This window comes from Gymnoscopelus microlampas, assembly GCF_963454915.1.
Source record: "Gymnoscopelus microlampas genome assembly, chromosome: 9".
Lineage (NCBI taxonomy): Eukaryota > Metazoa > Chordata > Actinopteri > Myctophiformes > Myctophidae > Gymnoscopelus > Gymnoscopelus microlampas.
The window spans coordinates 55,354,594-55,374,593 of NC_139946.1; the positions used below are offsets into that span (position 1 = coordinate 55,354,594).

At 42.6% G+C, this 20,000-nt stretch overlaps 2 protein-coding genes across 2 annotated transcripts in view; both read right to left on the reverse strand.

Annotated features, from left to right (window-relative positions):
• Window positions 1–9,379, reverse strand: part of nwd1 (NACHT and WD repeat domain containing 1) — a 44,269-nt gene extending 34,890 nt beyond the window's left edge. Inside the window, exons 1-4 of the mRNA XM_084066252.1 lie at window positions 9,096–9,379; window positions 6,542–6,658; window positions 4,897–5,287; window positions 451–644 (exon numbers count right to left, since the gene is read on the reverse strand). Coding sequence (XP_083922378.1) covers window positions 451–644; window positions 4,897–5,287; window positions 6,542–6,658; window positions 9,096–9,179 — 786 coding nt within the window. The 5' untranslated portion in view covers window positions 9,180–9,379. The remainder of the gene's footprint in view (window positions 1–450; window positions 645–4,896; window positions 5,288–6,541; window positions 6,659–9,095) is intronic.
• Window positions 9,380–16,345: 6,966 nt separating this feature from the next.
• The window catches only part of thop1 (thimet oligopeptidase 1), a 28,882-nt gene continuing 25,227 nt past the window's right edge, over window positions 16,346–20,000 (reverse strand). Inside the window, exons 13-15 of the mRNA XM_084067007.1 lie at window positions 19,782–19,910; window positions 18,362–18,498; window positions 16,346–16,754 (exon numbers count right to left, since the gene is read on the reverse strand). Coding sequence (XP_083923133.1) covers window positions 16,593–16,754; window positions 18,362–18,498; window positions 19,782–19,910 — 428 coding nt within the window. The 3' untranslated portion in view covers window positions 16,346–16,592. The remainder of the gene's footprint in view (window positions 16,755–18,361; window positions 18,499–19,781; window positions 19,911–20,000) is intronic.

Consider the following 20,000-nt stretch of genomic DNA (forward strand, 5'->3'; position numbering starts at 1 on the left):
CGAGATTTCAATCTCGTTTAGCGAGACTTCCGGTGTGGCGCGTTCAAGACATTCACGTTGCATAGTGTTCTGTCACTATGAACGACTGATCTCACAAAAAACAAACAAAAAAACTATCAAAATACGCGATCTAGCGCAGGGCCCATAGGCGGGCGTTTTTAGCTGTGGTGGATATAGCAAATCTACAAGCTTGTAGATCTGCTATTTTTTTTTAAATCTTGAAAAAATCTTTGAATATATATATATATGTTTTTAAAGCAAACATTTGTAACTCAAATCTTTGCTTCTGGGGGGTGGGGGGTCCCTGGAACAACATATGAAGAAAAAAGAAAAGAAAAAAAACTCAGACGGGCAGAAAAACAGAAACCGGGTGGAAAACGGAACGCTCGTCCTAAAACACACCGCCCTATTGTTTTCAAGTACGGAGTAGACTTGAGTAAATCTACTCACCTGGGAGTACAGAGTAGATTTGAGTTGGGCGAGTAGTTTCTGGGCGTCGGCGTCCAGCAGGCCGTCCGCCGTCACGTCCAAGAACTTGGCGAGGCGTTTGGGCCCGTCGCGGACCCCCAGCCGATGCTTGGGAACCTCTCTGATGAAGAGGAGCGACGAAGGGTCCAAACCAAACAGTATCTCCCTCTCTGTCACTGTGAATGAATGGATGAATCCATCAAACATCCAGGATGGATGGATGGATGAATCACTGAATGAACAAATGATTTAATTAAAGGTTCTATGACATTCATTTTCACTTTTTTACTTTTTATGTTTTTTGGGGGGTTTTATGACCTCAATTACACCCAAAAAATCTGAACATTCAGTGGATTTTCTGTGGTCTGGGGTTTTCTGAATAATTAGGCTGAAAAGCAATCTGAGATTGACCCTTGGGCAGTGAAGTCACAGGCCGTTAATCCCGCCCACTCTCCTCCTCGCCCCTCCCCTCCCCTATCCTTTCCTTTGGGGGGGGGGGGGGGGGGGGGGGGGGGGGGGGGGAGCAGAGGCGATGATTGACAGGCAAAATCCCTCAACAGCGACACCCGCAGGCAAAGATTTATTTTTTCATTGCAGTTGAAAAGGCTTTAGAAATGTGAGAGAAAAACACCTGCCATGGATCAATGGAGTGGAATTTTTTGTTAAAACGTTTTATAGACGTTTGAAGGACCATGACAAAGACTTTTAATGTGTGGTAAAACCGAACTTCACGAAACCTTTAAAGTCAAACAGCAACACATTCATGTTATTGGTCTTTTTGGGGACACCTTTGGTAGCTCCTTTTCATTACAGCATTTGTCTATACGGATGTACCGGGTCCTAGTGCCCGAGCATGTTTTGGAACCCAACAAAGTTGTCAGGAACGGTATTTCTTAACCGTAAAGTGCATACATAATTTCAATTGCACATAGTACATTTCTGAGGAGATTATGCCACAAACTAAGGAGTGAGTCTGTAGTGTAGGAGTGTAGTGTGCTCCTCTGCTCTGTGTGTCTGTATCACTTCAGCAACTTTTTCCACTCAGCTACCGCGCTCAGTTCACCTACAGAATCCACACGAGGCTCAGCAGTGGTGTAAAGTAACTAAGTACATTTACTCAAGTACTTTACTTTTAGTTAACTGGAATATTTCCATTTGTCTATACTTTTACTTCTACTCCACTACATCTCAGAGGCAAATATTGTACTTTTACTCCACTACAATTATTTGAAAACTTTAGCTACTAGTTACTTTGCAAATATGAATAATTACATTATAAAACATACATTAACCACTTTAACCCTATTTACATACATAGGCTATTTGAAAATAGCCGATCTACAAGCTTCGCGTCGCATCACGGCGCGTTATGAGCTTGCAGTTCTGCTATTTTCAAACATTTTAATACTTTTACTTTTGGCACTTTAAGTACATTTTGATACCAATACTTTTGTACTTTTACTCACGTACATTTTTTAATTTTGCGGGATTTACCATATAGGGAAGATCAAAAGGCATTGGCTTCCGTGATTGGCCGACCAAAGGGATTGGTCAAACTTAGCGTGACGTTTGTGCCGTGGGACCTATATAAATGGAGGTGGTAAACCTTAACTCACTTAATAATACATTAATTCATTGATTAACTAATTTACTAAATGCAAGTACTCTACTTTGTACTTTAACTCAAGTACAACTTTGACAGAGCAACGTTCACTTGCAGTTGAGTAAATATTTGACCAGGAGTAACGATACTTTGAATCAAGTACTGGGGTTGAGTACTTAACACCACTCCATCTAAGGTGGTGTTGAGCTGAGATATGTTGAGGTGGGCGGTGCATCTGAAGGTAGGAGGGCCAGAGGGATATACAGGTAGTCATGCTGCTGTTGAAACGGGGAACAAGCTGTACTCTTTTGGAGGAGACTGGAACAATTCTCAGATTGATGTTTACATCTTCAACACAGTGTCCTTGCGCTGGAAGAAGTTGCCTCCAGTGACACCTGGGAGAGGAGAACGTGACCTTGAGGTTCCCTCCATACGTAAGGGCCACACAGCTGTGCTGATAGTAGATACTGTCTACATCTGGGGAGGGTCTCCCTACTGCAATGTGCTTTATGTCTATGATGTCAACACCCACATATGGTTAAAATCCAGGGTTTCTGGGACTGTTCCAGGGGGGAGGAGCTACCACTCAGCCTGTGTCTTGGGTAAGGTCATGTATATTCATGGAGGACACGTTAAGATGACTGGACACACTAATGACATCTACAAGTTGGACACCACCACAATGGTCTGGTCTTTAATTAACACCAGAGGACCTCCACCTCCTGCTTCATCAAGTCACTCTGCCACCATCATCGGGACAAAGATGTTTGTATTTGGGGGTGGGGGGGGTCAGTACTACAACACCATCAGAGTGCTTGACACAGAGACCGAGTTCTGGCTGAACACGCCTTCTGCACAGCTTCTTCCAGAAGAACGCTGCGGTCATTCAGCCTTTACCTACAATGGAGAGCTGTACATATGTGGTGGCTGGAACTATGACAACTTAAATGATGTGTGGAAATTCAGTCCTGAGACCTTCTCCTGGACGAGGGTTGAGCCAAAGGGGAAAGGCCCGTCTCAGACATTTGGGATGCGCTGTTGCATGGTTGGAGATCGTATCGTTATCTTTGGAGGACCACAAACACCAGAGGACCTGTATGTCTTAGACTTGAGTCCTAGTCTCAAGACCTTATGTAAGCTTGCAGTTATTCAGTACAATCTGGAGCAGTCAGAACTCACACACGACATCAGGTGGGAGCTGGCAGTCATGACTACCAACAGAAAATGAACAAAAAAACTAAATGTTCAAACTGTACTGGAGACGAGCGGTCTCAATCAGCGTCATTAAGTTGTGTGATTGGAGGACGTCCTGTGGTTAGAGGTGTTGTTCCTTGTTCTATCCTCTCTACTGCACCACCGGAAATGTTCGAATGAGTTCTGGCCATTGTCGCCCGAGACACAGACACAAAAGGGAGCATGTCCATGTATGGGCATATACCGACGACATCAGGGATCAAAAAGAGTCAGCGACTACATGTTGTTGGGGGATGGGGGAGGAGGGTGGAGGTGGTTGCTGCTGAAAAAAACTGCACCGATTTATCGCTATTTCAGCAGCTCCTAGACAGTTCCGGCATTGTTACCATGGTATTCTATTACTTTTTTTCCCCCCTGGTGTTCGGCACACCCTATAGCATGGAGCCCAGGTCTGCAGCACCTAAAGCCCTTGCATTAAGCCTGTTTGCACACCAGCATTGTACAACACAGTGTAATACAGAGCTTGAAAGGGTCAGGATACCCCCGTCCCTTTAAATGTTTGATCATGAATCAGTTATGAAAATAAACCTGAGTTGTGGGTGTGGTCAGCCGTGTGAGTGACAGGGAGGGGGGCGGAGCGGAGTATGGACGAGGCGTATAATTACACACTCAACAGCCCAGAAAGACTGTATGGAGGAAGATGACCATTCTGATGTGAAGGTTTTTAACCAGCAGTTGAAGGTGGAATATGAATAAAGACCGAGCGACTACATGGCATTTAACTACCTAAACGTTATCAATATTTTACAAACAAGAGAACAAGGACCACTGTTTTTCTTAGCTCTGTGGCCAAACAGCTGTGCCTTCGTCGCACAGAGTTTTATTTGTTGTTGATTTTTTACAACCCTGCTGATTCACAGCACTGCTGCTCTTCATGCATTACACTCTCTATTCAAACAACAACATGTCATAAATGACCTTGTGTGAAATAAGTACATTTACTCAAGTACTGTACTTCAGTGCAATTTACTTTACTGGAGTGAAGTATATAAAATTGTCTATACTTTTACTTCTACTCCACTACATCTCAGAGGCAAATATTATACTTACTCCATAACTATTATTTGACCACTTTAATTAGTACATTTACTCAAGTACTGTACTTAAGTACAATTTTGAGGCATTTTTTACTTTACTGGAGTATTTCCAATTTCCAATACTTTTACTTCTACTCCACTACATCTCAGAGGCAAATATTGTACTTTTACTCCACTACAATTATTTGAAAACTTTAGTAACTAGTTACTTTTCAGATATAAATGATTACATTATAAAACACACATTAACCACTTTAGCCCTATTTTATACCCAGGCTATTTGAAAATAGCAGATCTACAAGCTCACAACGCGTCGCATCGCGACACGTTGTGAGCTTGTAGATCTGCTATTTTCAAACATTTTACTACTTTTACTTTTGATACTTTAAGTACATTTTGATACCAATACTTTTGTACTTTTACTCAAGTACATTTTAAATTCCAGGCTTTTACTTGTAACAGAGTACTTCTACATTTTTCCACCACTGGCTACAGTAGAGATATCAGAGTAAATGTAAGTAAAAGTACTCTCACCAGAGACGTGGTAAGTGTTCCTCTGAGCGGCGGTGATCAGCCCCTCCCCCTCGGCCCGCTCTGCCGCGCTGCGTAGGACCTTCAACAATTGGCCCTCTGTCAGCCGCCAGGAAATGACATCACTCTCCCTGTCCCGCCCACCGCTGCCGGGTCGAAGGAGGTCGGCGAAGCGTGGGAAGCGGCTGGCGATTGGCTGCAGGACGTAGGCGGGCGGGACCGAGTTGCCGTCCCTGAGGAACCATTGGCCGAGCAGGGCGAGGTCCTCCTCCACCTTGGTCCCCTCCTCTGCTGCCGCGCCGCGATTGGTCAGCGCGGACGTCAGCAGGTCGAAGTGTCCCTCCGGCAGGAGGCGGGGCAAGGCGCGGTGACCGTACCTGTTGCCTAGCAACACCTGAGGATACACACGCACGCACGCATGCATGCACACGCGCGCGCGCACACACACACACACACACACACACACACACACACACACACACACACACACACACACACACACACACACACACACACACACACACACACACACACACACACACACACACACAATACATTACAAGGGCTCAAATATCTGTCAGAGCTGCTTCGGATGCCTTTTTTATATATATATTTCGGCCATTTGAAAATAGCAGATCTACAAGCTCACAATGCGTCGCCATGCGACGCATTGTGAGCTTGTAGATCGGCTATTTTCAAATGATTTTTATACATTTGAAAACTCGAAACGGGACATTCTGCATAATGAGTACTTTTACCTTTGAAACTTTAAGTACATTTTGATGCCAATACTTTCGTACTTTTACTCAGGTACATTTAGAATTCCGGACTTTCACTTGTTGCAGAGTACATTACTCAACAGAGTATTCTATAGTGCAGTATTGATACTTAAGTAAAAAAAAGTTGTAGTACTTTTTCCACCACTGCTTTCCACCACGGAGGAAATCCTGGTATTCATTCTAAATCTGAGACGTGTAATCCGGTTTAGAAAAAAATAAAAAAATAAAAAATCATGTTCTGGTGGTTGGTTCCGGTTGGTGTCTCATTTTTGTTCCTCACATAATGCTAATCAATTCGTTTATTCTCCCGCGGACCCCCATCTCAAAATATGTTGTTCCATGGACCCCCATCTCAAAATATCTTGTTCCATGGACCCCCACCTCAAAATATCTTGTTCCATGGACCCCCATCTCAAAATATCTTGTTCCATGGACCCCCACCTCAAAATATCTTGTTCCATGGACCCCCATGGAAGTTTTGAGTTACAAATGTTCGCTTTAAAAATATACATATTCACGTTTTTTCTAAAATAGCAGATCTCTACAAGCTCATAGTGCGGCACTATGAGTTTGTAGATCTGCTATTTTGTTTAGATAAAATAATGGTTAAAGTGGTTACTCAGATGCGTTCCTAGCCTTAAAAGGACATTTTGGACCACGGTTTTCTTACCTTTTCTATGATGGCATGATATCTTAGGATGAATGGTACAGTAGAAAAATGCATCCTAAGATATCATAACATCATAGAAAAGGTGAGAAAACTTTGTTCCAAAATTCCCCTTTATAACGGGATAACAACAGTGATGTCACTGGTAGTCGGCTTTCTGAAGTGTTCATATCAACCTTTCATTCATGCTGTCCAGACTCACCACAAACGTCGGACCGCATGAGATCCTCTTGCAGGCTTCGATCTCCTTCAGACACACTTCTGCCACCTGGTGGTCGGCTGAGGTAGTGTTCCTGATCCCCCACCTCAGGTCCACCACCTATAGAACAGCAAAGACAGTGGTGTAAAGTAACTAAGTACATTTACTCAAGTACTGTACTTAAGTAAAATCTTGTACCCAAGAAGGCACATAGTCGGGGGGGGGGGGGGGGGGGGGGGGGGTATACCCGTGAAGGCACATGTTGACTAGGGGGGGTGGGGGGGGTACCCGTGAAGGCACATGTTGACTAGGGGGGGGGATATGAGTTACATTCTGCAACGAACATAACTCGAACGACGCCTCTCATGGCCCAGGTCCTATGTATATGCCTATATTAGGGCATATCGGTAGTTCAGGACAACCACCTCGCTCGGGTTCTCAGTGATATCGTTGCTGTCCTCAGCACCGTCCGAGTTACGTACCGATAGGGACAGAATAATAAATCATGTTTTGCCGAGAGCGTTTGCCCCAACTGCCACTCAAAGTGGCTACTGGCCAATCACAGCGCGTCCTTGCAGCTTTGGTTTTGGGATGACGCGGCTCTGATAGTAGCCGAGTAAAAGCGCCTCCTGAGCCTTGAGCTCCGGGCTTTGACAAAACCTCAAAGTCCTGCCGGCACACTTACTCACAACGAGTCCGGCTCCAGGTGTTGCCTAGATCTACATCTCTGTTTATCTGTCTGTGTGTCTTTCCCTCAATATGCCCAAATATGGATGACTGATGTCATAGCACTGATGTCATGATATGGCAGTGGTAACTAGGTACACGTACTCAAGTACTGCACTTAGGTTAAAAAATATATATATATTTGTACTTTACTTGAGTATTTCCAATTTCCTATACTTTTACTTCTACTCCACTAAAATTATTGGAAAACTTTAGTTATTAGTTACTTTGTAGATTTAGATTATTATTACAAAACATACATTAACCACTTCAGCCCTACAGTATATACATTTCGGCCATTTGAAAATAGCAGATCTACAAGCTCACAATGCGTCGTATCCCGGCGCTTTGTGAGCGTTTGGGATCGGCTATTGTCAAAAGATTTGTATTATAATATAATGAGTACTTTCTACTTTTGGGACTTTACAGTAAGTACATTTTTATGCCAGTAGTTTTGTACTTTTACTCAATTACAGTACATTTTGAATTCCGGACTTCTACTTGTAACAGAGTATTTCTATACTTTTACGTAAGTAAAACATTTTAGTACTTTTTCCAGCACTGTGAGATGAAAAAAAAAATCTGTAATTTGAAATGATAGTTTCTGAAAAGCAAATATTTTGCACAGTAGGAGAAGACCAAACAGGACTAAACAATGCAGGTTATAACCTGATGGAGGTCTACGACCGAGTCGTTGAATTCCCATAATTTGAGTTTCTTCTGTTAAATGCAAGTAGTAACGGCTGCAACCTTGGATGACAGGTCTGCAGATCCTGTGTATGCAGACAGGTCTGCAGACACAAGCCACCTCCCTACTCCTCCTAGTGGCAACAACCGTCTTCCACCTTGGACCATGACGGAGGCGCGCCGACTCAGCAGACCTTGAGGCCGAGGTGTTGCGCCCGAGCGCCTCCAGGCGCGAGTGCCCGCAACGACCGGCCGAAGGTCTGCTAGTCGACTCAGCGCCATCCGAGTTATGTACCGATAGGGACAGAATCGTAAATATTTTTTGTGGGGACTGCGTTTGCCCCAAGGTGTAGCAGCCCCCTATAAGTGAGTTTTGGACACCGACCAAAAGATTTGTATACCCCCTAACCCTTCCATTGTTAATGCAAATCGATACTTTTGCAAATTCAGCCAATCACATTACAGCTAGTGTCATCACCACTAACTGTAATGTGATTGGCTGACTTTGCAAATTCAGGACTGTGATTGGCTAGCGAAACACATGACACATGTGCAGCCCTATGAATAGCAGTATGGACTTTAAAAAAAGTAATTTATCCTTTTCTTGAAGTGAGTCATGTTGTGATGACCACACACCGCCCACTTCACACTGGGTGTGATTTTTTATTTGGCTTTGGGTTCCCAGATTGCCTGCCAAGTAGCTTGAGAAAGAAGGGGCCGCCCCTTCAATGGGTTGTGCTACCGAGGTCCCAGATGGAAGTACAGTAGCTTGTAAGACAAAATGTGACGCAAGCTTCTTCCATCTGGCGGAGTCAGGTTATGCCCCCACCCTGATAAGCACTTGGAAGATAGGAGTTGAGGCATTACATTTAGTTTGACTCGGTTCCACAGATGCGTGTTGTGAAAATAGCAGATCTACAAGCTCACGTGAGGCGTTGTGAGCTTGTAGATCTGCTATTTTCACAATGTTTGCCTTTTATATTATTTGACAATTTGGCCATGTGTTTGACCGGTTTGTGTAGTATAGTTTGTTGATTACATTCGATGCAGTAATGGTCTTTTTATTTTCTTTCTTTCATTCTTTTTTGTAGGTATTAAAAAGGTTGAGAACCCCTGGCGTAGATAAAAAGATGTAAACGTTCACCTCAAACATCAAGCCCACACTTCTGCAGAACGCAAGGACTTCTGGGTAAGCTTTGTCCAGCAGCGCTCTCCTCTCACTGTACATATCTGAAAAAAAAAATACAAATAAAGTTGTGAGAGGTAAAAAAAAAAATGAAGGTTACAACTTCAGACCCATTTAAAAGAAAATAGTGGATTTACAAGCTCATAGATCCACTATTTTTACTATTAAAAAAAGAGAGAGAGAGAACATTTTTGAAATGTTTGTACTTTTGGCTCCGCCCCCTCAGCCAAAAGTACACCTTGCGTATGTCACTGATCACATGACCTCAATCAATTATCCAGTTCTAGGCAACATAGAAGTGCACACAACAGCTCTAAGGTGTATTAAAGACATAGTTCAATGTTGTAAATGAGTGGTATTCCCATTTAAATGTGTAGTGACAGCCCTATATTAGGGTTTCCAGGTCAGACGCTGCTGCCGTTTCCCCCCTTTTTCCTCCTCTGTAAATATAGATGCCTTTATTCTTTTTGATGATATGTATTAAATATTAACCCATTAAGACCTGAGCCTGATTCTACAAAGGCCTTCTAAAATCACTAGTTCTCAAACTTTGTTTTGGTGTCGAGGAACACCCACAATCATGTGTGTGTTTGGCCGCGGACCCCTAGCCCTGGTCCAGAGTGTTATAGTAAGTTCTCTTCTCTAACGATCTGCCAGGCGCTGGGCTCTGCTCATAGACAAAGAATTCCACTCCCCTGCGAGGGCTCCAACTGTAGTAAAAATAAACATAACTACTTCTTCGCTTCTCAACAAAACAAAGGCTGTTTTGTGTTGTTGAAAGACTATTCTCCGGGGTGGCAAGCCTCTCAGCACCCCACCTTCTCTGTAGAATACACGTTTTGGGCAGAAAATAAAATATTTCCGCGAGACGGAAATGATTGTATTTACTCCACTGCGCCCCCTACAGATCTGGTCAATGGTATTTTATATTGACCAGATCTGTAGAGGGCGCAGTGGAGTAAATAAAAGGATAATTTTAAGCAAAGTAGTCATGTTATTTTTTACTACAGTTGGAGCCCTCGCAGGGCAGTGGAATTCTTTGTCTATGAGCAGAGCCGAGCGCCTGGCAGAGCGTTAGAGAGAACTCACTATAATGCACTGGACCAGGGCGGTCCAGTGCAGTCCTCCCTTCTCCTCTCTTTTTGGTACTGTGGCTGTAATATTAATATTTTCCTCTGAGATGTAGATGTACATGTACAATAGCTCTGCACACACGTCAGGTGAAGTCCGGCATAAACGTCATGCGGGTCTGATAGGAAAATCGGAAAATCAATCAAGCCGAGAGTCTGATCACTGATGGAGGTGGGGTAAGATGCCTAAATCATAGCCAGAGCTCTAATCAACAGTCTGTGGCAGGTCTTGGAGGCATGTGGAGCAGGGACGTGCACAGATAGACTCTAGGTGGTGCTTTGCCCTCTTGACCAGAAGTGCCCTTTTAAACCTTTTCAGTTTAAAGCAGGGGTCTTCAACAGGGGGTCCGGGACCCCTAGGGGGTCCTCAGAGGTACTACAGCGGGTCCGCCAAATCTTTATGTGATATGATTTTTCTTTTTACCATAACCACTCGAAACCTAGCATCCCTTTTCTGAGGAGAACTTTAGCCAAAAATAGCCGATCTACAAGCTCACAACGCCTCGCACTGCGAGGCGTTGTGGGCTTGTAGATCGGCTATTTTTTGGCAAAGAGGTATAGGTGTAGAGGGACAAAAGAGCAGACCAAGTAAACAAAAGACAAAGTATAATTTACTTGAGCGCCTGCCCCTCAAAATGTCTGTGCACGCCACTGATGTGGAGTGACCCTGTGCTTGCGAATCCCGGACAAACTTTCGGAGCTTTTGTCTTAAAAATAGTACTTTTTCCACCACTGCTATGGCAGCTCCACTGACCTGTGAAGGCTGAGGCGATGTAGACCCTCACCATCCGGGACGTCCTGGACAGAGGCTCTGTAGACTGACCTCTCAGGACGGCCATGACCCGCTGACCTCTGGCCGTGACCTCCGGGTCCATCATGCTGCTCCTCTCTAGAGATCCTCTCCCCTGGGTCCTAAAAAAAAATCCTCTTCAGAACATAAAGGTTATGATCCGTAATATTCCTCTCTCTCCACAAGGTCCGTAAAAGACAGAAACTGCGTGGATGTTGTCTGTCTCTCTCTCTCTCTCTCTCTCTCTGAGGTGTTTCTTCCCAGACAACATGTGTCTCTAGGGAGGGTTTCCCTCATAACAACAGCTACTGTGATGCTCTGACTGTGTCTGTACAGGACTGACTCTATCACAGTGCTTTTCAACCCTTTTCATATCAAGGTCCATTATTTATTGGTCATTTGAGCCACAGAATCACCGTTTGATGAGATTTAGACTCTCAGACCCAAAACTTATATTCTAAGTTTCGGGTCTGAGTCTAAATCTCATCAAACGGTTGTTGTTGTCGTTGGATGAGATTTTGGCCACAATTCCATCCATGCTATTGATGTTGGTTCCATAGGAGAGATAACAGGCAAACGTTGATCAAAATAACAATTATTTAATTAAAGACGGGGTGCCGTGATTTTCAGTGACCTCCCCCCCCCCCCCCTAAAACATAATCATCAGATATTATGGTTATACTAGGAGGAAGATTTTTTTCAAAAAATGAGGGGGAGGGTATGTTTTTACTATGTTTGACCCTCAAGGTTTCAGCCTCCAGGTAGAAACTCAAAATAGTCAGAGAAGACATAAAACACCACCAGGGGGCTTAATGAAGTTCTATCAACCTCATAGACACATGAAAAACAGAAAAAGTGCAAAACCATGGCACCACCTCTTTAAGTAATGCAGATGTTTAACAATAATTTAACTCTTGAGAGTGTAAAATGAAACCAAATGGACCCGTTAGGGTCCATTTGGTTTCATTTTACGCTCTTAAGTTTACCTAAAATGTGTTTGCATTACATTTTACATACACTGCATTTGCATTTTACACTCTCAAGAGTTAAAGATCTATAAGGGTCCATTTGGTTACCAACTCTCCATCATTTAGCTGGGGACCACCTGGAACCCCCTCAAGGACCACCGGTGGTCCCCGGACCACTGGTTGAGAACCACTGCTCTATCACACTGAGGAGGCACACTTAGCCTAGCGTTGTCTGTCGCCTCACGGCAAGAAGGTCCCTGGGGGGCCTGAGTTGTAGTCTTACATGTACTAACACTACAGCAACCACGAACACAAGTGTCTACTGAGACAAGGAAACATTAAATTACATCAGCATTATTTACGATCATGTACATATAACAAAAACTATATAAAAATAGAGGAATTGCAGACATCAGGCCATCATAGAACAGACTATCTGTTGTCATGTCTTTATAATATAACAAATAAAGTTGAGTGATAAAATATCTAATAAATATAAAAAAAGATCTATATTGTCTAAGATAAGATCTAGATTTAGATTTTAATAAGATTTAGATTTAATCTAGATTTAGATGTTAGATACAAAACTAAATAACCCCCTCTCTGTCTGGCAGAGTGACAGTGGTTATTAAAAACACTGCTACCAGGTAGTTCACAACGTTTTGTTGTACGTAACTTGTGTGTTTGCTAATCCTTTGTTTAAGTGGGCGGATGGTTTTACCAATATAGACCTATATCACATGGGCATTTGTAGAAAATAATAAAAGTATAGAATCAAACTTCCTGGTGCCCTGACCACTTCAGCTGGTCACGACCTAAAGCAGAGAGTGCCTATAGGGGGCGGAACTTCCGTCGTACCCATTTCCCCCGGAAACTATAGTGTCCGACCAATCACAACACTTGTTTAATTCACAGAGAATGTTAACAGGTTTGTAAAGGATCAACGTCATTCCCTTGGGGGCGGTACTTCAGCCAAATTCTGGTACTTCCGTTTAGGCACTCAATTCGGCCAGGTCTTGCCCAGCGTGGATTAAACGTGCATTTACAGCATCCGCTGATCAAATATTAACATAATAATCATCTAATCTCAGTTATTCAAGAAAATCGCAATTATGTTTTGCATAATTGTCATGAAAAATGTTGAACAAAGCTCACAATGCGACGAGACAAGATGTAAGCTAAGTTAATCAAACGTTCTCACTTCAGCTGTCCTACTGTCTGTCTCCCCTACACTGTAGGGTGTGCTACAGAAAGTTATATAGTACATAGTGTGTATGTGTTTGTCTTCTGGTTCTTGTCAACAGGGACCAGTCAGGGTTCACCCTCCAGGGACCTCCAGGGGCCCCCAGGGACCAACAGAGCAGTGTTTCTGGGGCCCGCTTGACAGCTGCTGCCCTCTCAGCTGCATTACACTGAAGGCCTACACACCATCATATATACAGTATACTGTCCTTGTTACATTATACAATATACTGGCACTACTAATGAGGGGTGTCACGATTCACTTACCTCACAATTCCATTCAAAATCGATTCCTAGGGTGCCAATTCGATTTAAATTGCGATTCTGTGATTAATTGCGATTCGATTCTGCGATTTATTGCGATTTTCTTCCCCAAATCACTTTTCTTTAATTATACTAGAACATTTTAAAACAATTCTGAACAATATAAACCATGGAAAGTTTAATCATACACTTCAATGCAGCCAGATGACGTGAGTCAGTCTTTCTGACATTGATTTCAGACAAAGTGCCGGTGAAAAAGGTACAACCTTATAAAAACATATATCAAAATGTTTAAAAAAAATCGATTCTGAACATTTGAAGCAATTTTAAAATCGCGGCATTAAGAATCGCGATTTATTCACGAATCGATTTTTTTTGACAGGCCTACTACCAATGATGATAGTAACTGTCGTTACTATCAGCCACTGGACGCTCTTTATCCAGAGTGACAGAGTGATAGTAAACAAGGTAAACACATACATAGAATACAGAGAGACAGTGTAGTGTCTCAGTAAACTATAGGATCATAGAATACAGAGAGACCGTGTAGTGTCTCAGTAAACTAAAGGATCATAGAATACAGAGAGACAGTGTAGTGTCTCAGTAAACTATAGGATCATAGAATACAGAGAGACAGTGTAGTGTCTCAGTAAACTATAGGATCATAGAATACAGAGAGACAGTGTAGTGTCTCAGTAAACTATAGGATCATAGATAAACCAAGAACCTAGCATCAGTCTAAACCAGTGGTCCTTGAGGGGGTTCCAGGTGGTCCCCAGCTAAATTATGGAGAGTTGGTAACCAAATGGACCCTTATAGATCTTTAACTCTTGAGTGTAAAATGAAACCAAATGGACCCTTACGGGTCCATTTGGTTTAATTTTACGCTCTCAAGAGTTCAATTATTGTTAAACATCTGCATTACTTAATTAAATAATTGTTATTTCGATCGTTTGCCTGTTATCTCTCCTATGGAACCAACATCGATACAGCATGAATGGAATTGTGGACAAAATATTATCCAATGATAGCAAAATATGATATGTTTTTTTGTTTGTTTTTCCCCAGTGGACAAATGCTTCTGTCATACTTCAGAATATTAATAATATTTAATCAATCAGATGGTATGAAGTGACTCAGTGCTTCAGCAGTCTTCTCACTATAGATACTGTTATTACTTACTGAGGTAATTAATAGTCGTGGGATTTGAACCTGCGTCATTCCCCTTAGCGCTGTAGGGCAACACACACACACACGCACACACACAGTTTAACAGTCAACAGGAAGTAGCGTGGAGGTTGTGTCAGTTAATTAATTAGTGGTTAATTAGAATGAAACACCTGAGTAGAAAAAGCTGCTTCACAGGAAACACTCAATAGTTTGATGTTGTTTTGTTTCCTGTTGTTCACATCAACCAGTGGTGGCAAGTAACTAAGTACATTTACTCAAGTAGCCTACTGTTTAAGAACAAAAACAAAAAAAAAGTATGATTGAGGTATTTTCACTAACAACGAAGAGAGAATATAGATACATTTAGAATTTAGATTTAGGAGTTTGGGGCTTTTAAAAACTCCAAACTCTTAAAACTCATTCAGTGCGAGGTAAATAAAAAAATAGTGCCAGCGATTTTTTCTATTTTCTTACCTTTTCAAGTAGTCACAGAATATTTAACTCCAGTATGATGGATCCCCTGATGGGTGCTAATCACTGAGGGTTTCACTGTGCTTCTGCAAAAAATAAAAAACAACTCCCGACCTGCCGTCTGCTTGTTATAGGCCGTTGAAAATAGCATATCTCGCCAAAAATACATAGTAAAACACAGGAGGCGAGATACAGGCCACGATTTCCCAAATACTTTAACCAGAAGTGAATGGAGCAGTAAATATTTGGATGACGTGACCTCCTGGTTTTGTGTGAAAAAAACAAACAAACAAACAAAAAAACACGTCAAACACGTTTTTCAGACTTATTTCTGTCTGTGTTTGCCCAGTGCCATCGTTGACATTTGTTGTCCGCCTTTGATAATAACATGTCTGGGCCAAAAATATATAATAATAAAAAAAAAGAGTACACAGGAGCCAAGATACAGCCTTTTTAAGTAATAAGTTAACCATGAAGAGCAAATCTTCGGATCATGATATCTTGGGTTCTGAACGCCCCCCCCTCCCCCCCCCCCATAAAAAAAACCCCACGTCAAACACGTCATTGGCACGTTGTGCCATTGCGGTAAAACACGTCAAAGGCACCATATGAGCAGGGGTGCACATAACTTTTTAGGTCTAGTACTCAGAAGAGCACCTGGAGATGCCTTTTTTCCTCTCTCACCGTTTGGTGAAGCCCCCAAGGTTGGTGCCCTGTGCTGCGCTGCTTTTATCCGCCAGATTGGGACGTTCACGGCATATTTTGCACCATTACGGTGCGTTCATCATCGCTGACGAGTGCCTCTAACAGCCGCTGCGTGCACGCAGCGAGGCAATGCGAGACACCCACACAATGTCCTCTCCCCCTGCGCCTAATGGCTGTACATGGGGCCGACGCATGCTTTAGCGTGATTGTGTGATTGTGGCTTCAGGAAGTACATTCCTAGTCTCGATCTCCAGGCTTTTATTTTTTAGTTTTGCTAAAAAATAAAAGCTTGGAAATTCCTGTCCCAGCTGTTGGTACGCAAAAGCGCCTCGCGTCGTCTGATGTGGTGCGCATTTTTTATTTTGGGTGCGCATGCGCACCTGCGCACCAGTTACGTGCACCCCCTGCATATGAGTTAACGACGCAAAACAAAGAAAATAAAGGAAAAGGAAAAAGTCAGCACACACATTTTCAAGTTTAAAACTTTGAAATAGTTTTTAATTTGTTTATTCATTCCAGATGCATAATTAATTAATTAATAATAACCGCGTTAAGTTTTTTATTTTCTAGAAAATTCCTCTGGTCCGTCCGTCCGTCCGTCAGTCTGGCTGCCGTGGCGATGGTTGCGTTGTGGGCGTGGCTTACGTGGTGGTGGTGGTGGTGGGGGTCGCTGGGAGCGCGTGCACAACCCGACACCTGCTGACCGTCTGATTGGTCAACAGGGACAGGGGGCGGCGGCATCCAGCTCCACCGTTAGTCCTTTGCTCAGGAGGAACGCCTCCTGTTTGGGTTCGCGACCCAGGAAGTTCTTCAGCATCTCGTAGGCGTCCAATGAGCCGCCGGGAGAGAGGATGCACTTCCTGTAGGCCAGACCCACCTGGCAGGTCAAGAGGTCAGGGGGGCGTGTGTGGAGAGAAGGAGGTACAGAGCAGATATGTCACATGGTCGGATATGCAAATAAGATGATTACATATTATGCAAATAAGCAGTGGTGTAAAGTAACTAATGTACATTTATTCAAGTACTGTACTTAAGTACAATTTTGAGTTACTTTTTACTTACTTATTTCCAATTGTCTATACTTTTACTCACTGGTGTACCCACTACATCTCAAAGGCTAATATTGTACTTTTCTCCACTACAATTATTTGAAAGCTTTAGTTACTAGTTACTTTGCAGATATAAATTATTACATTATAAAACATACATTAACCACTTTAGCCCTATTTCTTACATCGGCTATTTGAAAAGAGCAGATCTACAAGCTCACAACGCGTTGTGAGCTTGTAGATCTGCTATTTTCAAACATTTTAGTACTTTTACTTACACTCGATCAACTCTATTCAATTAACTTCAGTTCTTAGGGGTGTGCCGATATATATCGTCCCGCGATATATCGTGATTCGTTTTCGTGACGATGTGTATCGTTTTGGAAAAAAAAAATATATCGTTTTGAAAAAAAGGGGTGAAAAGGGTGACAACATGTTGTTTTTTTTCGGGTCAGGTGTCACACTATTGCCCTATTTGGATTCAAAACGGCTATTGTAGCTGAAAACAGTGTTGATTTTGTCAGCAAATTTTGATTTAGTTTTAGTCATAGTCTTTTGAATAAAATTCCATTTAGTTTTAGCCATATTTTAGTCATCTGAAATGTTTTAGTTTTTGTCTAGTTTTAGTCGACTAAATATCACAAAATTATAGTCGACTAAATCTACAGTTGATTTAGTCGACTATAATGTATGTTGGCGGTGCCTTGATGGCGTCGTAATGGCTGATTTTACACTTGGTTGCATCCTGAAAATAGCAGATCTACAAGCTCACAACGCGTCGCGCTGCGACGCGTTGTGAGCTTGTAGATCGGCTATTTTCAGCATGCAACACCCGAGTGCAACCAAATATAAAATGACGTCCCTCACTAACATTTTAGTCTAGTTTTTATTTGTTGACGAAATTGTCAATATATTTAGTCTTAGTTTTAATCATCAAAGCTTAGTTTTATTTAGTTTTTATTTAGTTTTCGTCAGTGAAAAAAGGTAGTCGACGAGCATTTTTCGTCATAGTTTTAGTCGACGAAATCAACACTGGCTGAAAAGCTACAAGTTTGCATGTCTGAATAACGCAAAACAGAAACATTTGTTTGCATTCGCTCCCCCCCACCCCATATATTTTCATAATAAAAAAGTGCCATATATCGTATCGTATCGATATTATATCGATGTTGTGAGCCCAATATCGTATCGTATCGTTTCATGAAATTAGTGTATCGGCACACCCCTAGGTGCAGGTGACAGGTGGGTCTGATTATTGTATTCTTTTTTTGGGGTCTGTTTTAGAATTGATTTTAAAGGTTTTATTGTTTGTTTTTAAATAATTAGTTCATTAATCCTTCATTCATCATAATCAGATATGTGTGTGTGTGTGTGTGTGTGTGTGTGTGTGTGTGTGTGTGTGTGTGTGTGTGTGTGTGTGTGTGTGTGTCCTGACCTTAGGGTTCATGATGCCTTCCTGTTTGAAGCGTGCGTAGAACATGTCCATGGAGAACACCTCGCTCCACAGGTATCCATAGTACTGAGCATCATAGCCACCGGCCAGGTGGCCGAACGTAGCCGGCATGTTGGTTCCTACAGATAACAACAAATAAAAAATAAAAAAACATTTGCTTTAGGGCAGTGGTTTTCAACCAGTGGTCCGGGGACCACCAGTGGTCCTTGAGGGGGTACCAGGGGCTCCCCAGCAAAATTAGTTAACATAGCGTCACAATCATTTTAACCACTTAGCTTTGGCTATTTTTGAAAAATATTGAAAATGTGCATATCTTTGAATTATATATTTTTTTAAAGCACACATTTTTAACTCAAATCTTTGCTGCTGGGGGTCCCTGGCACAAAACATTTTCAGATGGTGGTCCGCGGACACATACATCTCAATTTAGGGGTCCTTGGCATGAAAAAGGTTGAAAACCACTGCTTTAGGAGAAGACACAGAAAAGCATATCTGAGCAGAGACGTTCTTTGGACATCACGTCCATCATGAGTGTGTCTAACTAAAGCACACAGAGGACATCAGGTCCATCATGAGTGTGTCTAACTAAAGCACACAGAGGACCCCCTTTTTCCACCGGGGTTGAACATTTTTACATTTTGGACCAAATAGGACTGGGGCCCATGACCCACCTCTCTCCCACTCACTTTGCCAGCCTAGGCTGGCTCAGGGTGGAAGACAGGGTTAAACAACTAAAAACGGGACTGGTCTTCAAAATCATTAAATGCAGATTTGCCCGAAATGCCCCCTATACCCGCATATCTGTATAAATACCTCCAAAAAGTTAGTGACACCCACAGCCACGAAACTAGAGGGAGCGTAAACAACAATCTGGTAACACCCACCCATAAAACAAACATGGGCAAATTCTCCTTCTACAGCACGGCCACCAAGGTATGGAATAGTCTATAACCCCATCCCTCAAAAAATGCCGTTCGCTGCTCATTTAAAACAGCCCTAAAAACTCATCTTTCTGGAGGCCAAAAGAGGAGCTAGTACCAGTTTCCCGGTAGACAGACGACCCCCCTCCCCTTTTAAAAAAAATATATTTTAAAATTTTCATGCTTTTTTTTGTACATAGTGGTATTTTTGTACTATAAATGTAACTTTATACGTGTTGTTTTGCATTATTTTGCCTATTAAAATTTCAATCAATCAATCAATAGCCAATTTTACATGGAGGTGCCCACTCTTCTGTTACCATAGAAAGGCACTCACAGCTAAACAGAAAATGCTTTCTGTGGAACGAGCCCCATACCTTTCCTTACGTGTGTGTGTGTGTGTGTGTGTGTGTGTGTGTGTGTGTGTGTGTGTGTGTGTGTGTGTGTGCGCGCGTGTGTGTGCACGCGCGTGCGTGCCCAACCTTGAGAAGCGGGGATCCCCAGGATCTCCTTGCTGAGGCGGGCGTACTCCTCGGCCGGGTCCAAGCCCGTCTGGGTGTGCAGAGCCTGGTCCACCTTAGCCAGGACGATCTGACGCAGGTTGAACATACCTGAGACCCCCAGAAAACACCACACACCACATACACACAGGCTTTAGTAGGAATTGGATTTTTTTTTATATATTAAAAAACATTCTATAA